The following is a 7,254-nucleotide window of genomic DNA, read 5'->3' as shown; positions in this document are numbered from 1 at the left end:
TCTCTGTCTCTCTCTCTCTCTCTGTCTCTCTCTTCTCTCTCTGTCTCTCTCTCTCTCTCTGTCTCTCTCTCTCTCTCTGTCTCTCTCTCTCTCTCTGTCTCTCTCTCTCTCTGTCTCTCTCTCTCTCCTCTCTCTGGTCTCTCTCTCTCTCTCTCTCTGTCTCTCTCTCTCTGTCTCTCTCTCTCTGTCTATCTCTCTCTGTCTCTCTCTGTCTCTCTCTCTCAACACACAGACTGTTTGTTCATTCTCTTGTAGGAGTGCCATCAGTGCAAGAAACCTTTCGAGGAGGGGGACCGTAAGCATCACTGCCGTGCGTGCGGAGAGGGTTGCTGTGACACCTGCTCCAGTAAAAGTATACCAGTCCCGGAACGAGGCTGGGGGTCCGCTGCAGTGAGAGTGTGTGACAATTGCAATTGCTTCAGAACAGGGGGGGGAAAGCACAGGTAAACATTACTGACGCTCTGTTACCCTCTCGCCCAGCACGCAGGCACCTTGTCCACTCCGCAGAGCGTTACACCGCAAGGAGGAGGGGGATCGTGCATTAGTGGATGATTACACAGCGGATGGAGGAGGTCATTTGGCCCATCGTGTCAGTGCTGGCCCCTTTGGAAGAAGCCATCCCCTTCTGCAGTTGTCAATTTTCAGATCGTGATCCATTTCCCTCTTAAGTGTCGCGATCAAATCTGCTTCCCTCACGTTTTTATGTGATGCATACTCGGGTGGGTGGGTGGGGGGGGGGGGGTGTTCCTATTTTAACAGGAGGCGTTTACTCTGACAGCCATTGGGTTTGGGCAACTCAATCCCCAAAGGTAGGTGGATTCCAGAAAAGTGGGATACTGAAAGGTTATTACAGTTGAGAATTTGGAATGATCATAGAATCCCTGGAGTGTGGAAACGGGTCTTTTGACCTATCAGGTCCACGCTGACCCTCCGAAGAGCATCCCATCCTGTCCCTATAACCCTGCTTTTCCCATGGCCAATCCACCCTAACCCTGCACACCTTTGAACTGCAGGAGGAAACACGCAGACTCGGGGAAGAATGTGCAAACCTCACACAGACGGTCACCCGAGGGGGGAATCGAACCCGGGTCCCCAGTGCTGTGAGGCAGTGGTGTTAACCACTGAGCTGCCCCTGTCTAACTGCAGCCTTTCCCTCCCCATGGCCCCCTTAATATCAAAAGAACAAGGTTTGACCCAGCGACACTGAAAGAACAGTGATTGGAGTGCCACAAGTTGTCCTGAGGGGAGTGTTGTGAGAGAGGGACTTGTCAAGACGAGATCTGACTGGGAATAAATTGGATCCTGGAGGTTTTGTCACATGACCTCCCCCCAAACTGCCCAGCCATTGGTTATCCATCCTCATGACACTCTGCCTTCCTCGGCCAACCAGAAGGTAAAAAGACTCCTTGGATGACACCTGACCATCAGCGAAATTGCCTGTTTTAGTTCACTAATGTTTTTTTAACATCTGGTGAGGAAAAGTGTTAAACAGTTCTGTTTAAATGTTCCGAAGATTTATCTCGAGTGTTGGAAGGTCTGGACACTGACTCACAATCTTGGCGAATGTGGGTTCAGTCCTGGAGGATTGTGGGTGAGCCCAACTTCCTGTCAGTGATGATGAGGAAAAGTCTCTGGAAATTCTCTCCCTGTCATTGTTTAAAAAAAAAATTGCTTTTCAGGAAAGGAGCTGGGGTCAGCGAGAGAAGGCAAAGGGTTATTGGCTCGCAGGATTACAGAGGTGGCACAGAGCACTCTAGATACTATGACTTCAGCAGTCGAATATCCGCTTGGTATGTGCACCGTTTTCTTTATTGCTTCACAGTACCATTGGCAATGTCAGCATTTTGTTACCCGTCCCCAATTACCCCCTTGAACGGAATGGCTTGCCCTGGCCATTTCGGAGACAACCTCATCATTGTGGGTCTGGAGTCACGTGTAGTCCAGACTGGATAAGGACTGCAGATTTCCTATTCCAGCGATGGATGTGATGGTCAACACCACTGAGGGCGGGGGGAAAACAAAATCCAGATTTTTATTTTGATAAATAAAGCCACCGCCAAGTCGCCAGTGTCTCCAACTAACTCAACGATTAACACATACATTGGGGCACCAAGAACAAAAGGGGAAGAGAGATCGAAGTTAAAGTGGAGTACCCACCTTTCTCTCAATGCCTCGAGTGTGCTACTAGACTACCAGACACAACCATTCATGTGGGAGACCTGCAGTTAGTTCCTCCCCTCTTTTCTCCCCCACCCTACCCTACCCTTCCCTCCCTCCCTCACGACCCCCTTCACAACCTTCTGACCGTCAGTGGCCAACTTCCTCAATTCTGTAAATTGAGTTTGAGTAGCACCAGTCCCCGTGCCGGGGTTCGAACCCGTGTCCCCGGGGCATTAACCCTCCCCCACCACCATCACCTGCCCACCCCTCCGAGTGTCCGAGGGGCATCGATATCGCAGAGATTGGTGGGGCTGGAGATTCCTGAGATAGGAGGAGACCAGGATGTGGAAAACGAGAATTGAATATGGCTCCTGCTCTTTTCTGTGGGGACGTGCAAATGATGCTTTTTGATGGGCTGAAGGGCCTCTATTTGACTCGATGACCCTTGGCCCAGGCTTCCCAGTGTTGCATAGGCGGTGTCCATGGTAAACGCATTCTCAGTGAGAAGGAGTGCGGTGAGGGCTGTGTGGAAGAATTTGTGTGGTATTTTCTGTATTTTATTATTTCCACACCCGGGTTGTTGTTGTTGTTGTTTTCCAGGGTTTGTCAAGGAAGTGGCAAGGCCTGATTATTGGGTGCCAGATCATGAACTGGTCAAGTGTCACCGCTGCGCGAAGCCCTTTTCAGGCATGACGGCCAAGCACCACTGCCGAGCCTGTGGCCTAGGCATCTGTGGTCAGTGCTCCCCGGAGCTGAGGACTGTGCCATCTCGGGGTTGGCACCACCCAGTCAGGGTCTGTCTGGACTGTAGCGAGCAGAAAGGGGAGCTCTGAGGCCCAGCCCCCTTCACTCGAAGCCTTGGTCACCCGTGTGAGCGAGTCACTGAGGACCATCTCCTCAAGGGGCAGGATCAGAGTCTGATTCCAGGGAAGGTTCACCAGGCGTTCTACACCCTCCCTCAGCTAATCTACATCCAGTTCCTGCCGGCTAAAACCACAATAAGGACGACACGTTGTCTAGGCCACTCATGTTGACACTGGCCTGAGGGACAAATATGGCCGACAGGCCTGGACATCGCCCAACTCTGGACATCGATCCTGGAGAGTCTGTCATGTGACTTATTGTCCTTTCACACTCTCCCCTAGTAACCTACTATTGGCTGATTTACACATCAATCATCTTGACCTCTTCCTCCCACAGCCAATCAGAAAGTGAGTATGCCCTTTCTCTGCACTGATTGGCCAACACTCCATTTCAGTCAAGCTGCCTTCCACTTAATTCATCTCAAAATATTAAATGAAAGTCACTAGTGAATGTTGAAGATTACTTTGTGTGAATGGTTGCCCCAGAAGTTAAACTTCAACCTTCAGGAGCCTTAGTGATGTGCAGATGAAAGGAGTTTGTGCAGATAATTATTCAATTTTCTTAAAAATTGACTAATCAGAATCTACTTACCTGGTCTGTGACTGACAATTGACAGTTAACTGCCCACAGCAACCCTCTGACCAACCAGAATCCACTTGCCTGTTCAGTGAATGAAGATTGACAATTAACTGCCCCATAGCATTACCCTGACCATTCAGAATGTGCTTGCCTGTTCTGTGAATGAAGATTGACAATTAACTGCTCTTGCCAACACTCCAGGTTAGTGACTGGCCAACCAATCAGCACCCTCTGCTCATGTTGTATAAAAGGGTTTCACAAACAAAAAAACAGGAATTGCTGGAAATGCTCGGCAGATCTGGCCATGTCTGAGGAGAGAGAAATTGGGGTTAAAGTTTCAGGAGAACGGTCAAGTCTGTTATTTCCTCGTCCTGACCATTGCAAGGCAATCTGTTTGGCCGTCTTCTCTGTTTTCAGCAACATGTAAACGTATAGCTGACCGTATCCAGGCTGGAACCATTCACCTGTTGGTGTGCTACACCCTCTCTCTGGTTTTCATATTCTTCCTAAAGCTTGACCCCAGTTTTTTATTTTGCATTGGCTGAGCAGCTGAAGCTGTGCTCCTGTATTGCAGGATGTAATAATTAAGAAGAGGAGGATACGACAGAAGATAAATGGAAATATATTGCCGTCCCTTCGGTATCCCTGGAATTCCCTCCCTAACGGCCACCTTCTCGAGAGGCAATTAGGGACGGGCAATAAATGCTGGCCCAGCCAGTGACACTCTTGTCCCATGAACTTATTTCAAAGTTTGTAACACTTTTGTTTCTAAATGTTGGACAATGCACTTTCCTTTTCAAGAGGTTTTTGCACAGCCTTTGACACTCTGCAAGGGGATTTTCCAAGTCTGTACCTCTCTGTCTGTCCTTTTACTGAGCACCCACCAGGGTCTGTGACCAACAGCGGTCGTGAGCGCATTTCGAGATGGGCGTGGGTTGAGCCCCAACAGTGGGTCAGGTCAGAACAGTTGACTTGTTCTCTCAGCATCCTGCTTAATGCTCAGTCCCCTCAAACAGAGGTGATCCAGACCAATCATCGCAGCAGGACAACAGTATAGAAATCGTGAAGCACTCCATGGCTGAACAGCCTTGTGCTTCTCAATGGCCAGCTCTGGAGCCTGGGTATCCTGAGGTTTGTCATGGAAGAGGGTTATGTCTTCAGAGGGAACAGGAGACCATTTTACTGAACACAAGCTGGACATCAGTTTGAAAATTGATGCTGTGTAGTGTCAGTTAAATGAGTGGAAGGTTAGAGCGGTTTTGAATTCGTTCCTAAACAGCATCAGCAGACCTGCCCAATAAAATGCAGTTAGCGAGGATAATTCCAAACAAATAATTGTGTTCTGAAAATTAACCACAGCCAATGACAGCAGCGTGTGGTCTCCAAAAATCATTGACGTTAAAGATGATCCAGTCTCTCCCCTTTCTTTATTGATTTAAAAGTGTCCGACTGTGTGACGGTGCAGTCTGTGTCAGATTCTGTGACATGTCAGAGATTAGTCAATCTTTGATGCCCAAAATCTGAATCAATCTGGAAAAAAAATTCCAGAAAAAAAATCTTCATTAAAAAGGTGAGACTTTGAGTTGGTAATTGTTTCTTTTTTATTCCCAACTCTCCTCCCTCTCTCTCTCTCTCTCTCCTCTCTTTCTCTCTCTCTCTTTCTCTCTCTTTGTCTCTCTCCCTCTCTCTCTTTCTTTCTCTCTTTTTTTTCTCTCTTTTTCTCTCTCTCCCTCTCTCTCTCTCTTTCTCTTTCTCTTTTTCTCCCTCTCTCTCTCCCTCTCTCTCTTTCTTTCTCTCTCTTTTTCTCTCTCTCTTTTTCTCTCTCTTTCTTTCTCTCTCTTTTTCTCTCTCTTTCTTTCTCTCTCTCTTTCTTTCTCTCTCTCTCTTTTTCTTTCTCTCTCTCTTTTTCTCTCTCTCTTTTTCTTTCTCTCTCTCTTTTTCTCTCTCTCTTTTTCTTTCTCTCTTTCTTTCTCTCTCTCTCTCTCGCGCGCTCTCTCTCTCTCGCGTTCTCTCTTTTTCTTTCTCTCTCTCTGTCTCTCTCTCTCTCATTTTCTGCGTGTGTGTCTCTCTCTCGCGCACACACACACACACAGCTGGCAGAAGTGTGACGGACTGAATGGCCTCCTGCAGTGTACCATTCTGTGAACAGTTTGCACTGCTGCTGAGCTGGGTCCTGTTCAGACACATGTGCCTGTTCCATGTTCGTTTAGCCCCATCGCTAAACGTGGAGCAAGCGGTGGGATTAAATGGAGTCGGTTTGATGATGGAAGTGATTATTTGAGAAAGTGGGTCACGGTTGTGCCTCCTTGTATCTCTGTGGCTTGACAAGAGTAAATGCTGAAAGGATGTTTCCCCGTGTGGGGGAGTGGGGAGACAAGGCGTTAAAAGAGAAAACCACTCAGTCCTTTCAACCCGCATCATTATTCAGTAAGATCTGATTTTAACCTCAACACTATGTTCCTACAATATTTGGGGTGGCTCAGTGGTTAGCACTGCTGCCTCACAGCACCAGGGACCCAGGTTCGATTCCAGCCTCGGGCAACTGTCTGTGTAGAGTTTGTACATTCTCCCCGTGTCTGCGTGAGTTTCCTCTGGGTGCTCCGGTTTCCTCCCACAGTCCAACGATGTGCCGGTGGATTAGCTGTGGGAAAGGGGGGAGGTATTCTTCGGAGGGTCAGTATGGGATGAGTGGCCTCTAGGACTCTTTATGATCCCTGAAAAATCTTTTGTCCCCTTGGTCAGCAAGAATCTCTGCCTTAGAAATGTTTAAAGATTCCGTGTCTACTGCTTTCTGGGTGAAAGGAATCCAAAGACACTCAACCCTCTGAGAGGGAAAAAAAAGTGTTTCCTCATCTGTTTTAAAACCGTGACCCCTCGTTCTAGATTCTTTACCCAGGGGGGAACATCCTTTCAGCATCCACCCAGTCAAGTCCCCTCAGGATCTTATATGTTTCAATTAAATTGCCTCTGGACTCCAGAGAGTCCAGGCCTTAACATTGAGCAAGGGGGGCGGGGGGGGCACAGCTTTCAGATCAAAGGTCTCCATTTAAACCAGTAAGGAAGATAATGTTTTATTCTCTCTGGGGATTATCGGTCTCCCGTGGAGAGCAGTGAAAGCCAGGCTGTTGAATTCAGTCAAGGTTGTGTTCAATAGCTGTTTGTTGACCATGGAGGCTGGGGTTGCCCTGGAGAGGGCGTCAGGCCAGGAAAACAGAGCTGAGACCACCACCTGATCAACCCTGACCTTACCGAATGGTGGAACAGGACTGAAGGGCCGAATGGCCTAATCCAGCTAACAGCTTTCGGGGTTACCCCACACACACACACACAGAGGAAATCAGTTCAGATTGACTATTCCAGAGATGCCGGTGAGCTCAGTGGGGCCGGAGAAATGGGGTTGGCTTTCAGTGTGAGACCTCCTGCCCAAACCCACCACGCCGTTCACTTTGAACGGGAAAAATCACAGGCCAACAAACGCAGAGATCCCGGTTGCAGCCTCCAGAGGCCATTTTTTTTTAGATTAGATTCCCTACAGTATGGGGACAGGCCCTTCGGCCCAACCATTCCACACTGACCCTCCTGAAGAGTAATCATCCAGGCCCATTCCCTGACAAATGCGCCTAACACTACGGGCAATTTAGCACGTCCAAT

The 7,254-nt window shown here is 48.5% G+C and overlaps 1 protein-coding gene across 3 annotated transcripts in view; it reads left to right on the top strand.

The window, feature by feature from the left end:
- The window catches only part of LOC140454604 (zinc finger FYVE domain-containing protein 1), a 33,819-nt gene extending 28,634 nt beyond the window's left edge, over positions 1 to 5,185 (top strand). For 2 of the 3 annotated variants that reach the window (XM_072549479.1, XM_072549478.1), the window contains exons 9-10: positions 256 to 443; positions 1,680 to 2,754. In XM_072549479.1, coding sequence (XP_072405580.1) covers positions 256 to 443; positions 1,680 to 1,953 — 462 coding nt within the window. In that variant the 3' untranslated portion in view covers positions 1,954 to 2,754. The other variant, XM_072549480.1, reaches the window with a different exon arrangement.
- Positions 5,186 to 7,254: the final 2,069 nt, after the last annotated feature.

Source organism: Chiloscyllium punctatum, chromosome 29, assembly GCF_047496795.1.
Source record: "Chiloscyllium punctatum isolate Juve2018m chromosome 29, sChiPun1.3, whole genome shotgun sequence".
Lineage (NCBI taxonomy): Eukaryota > Metazoa > Chordata > Chondrichthyes > Orectolobiformes > Hemiscylliidae > Chiloscyllium > Chiloscyllium punctatum.
This window is presented reverse-complemented; position numbering and strand designations above follow the sequence as displayed.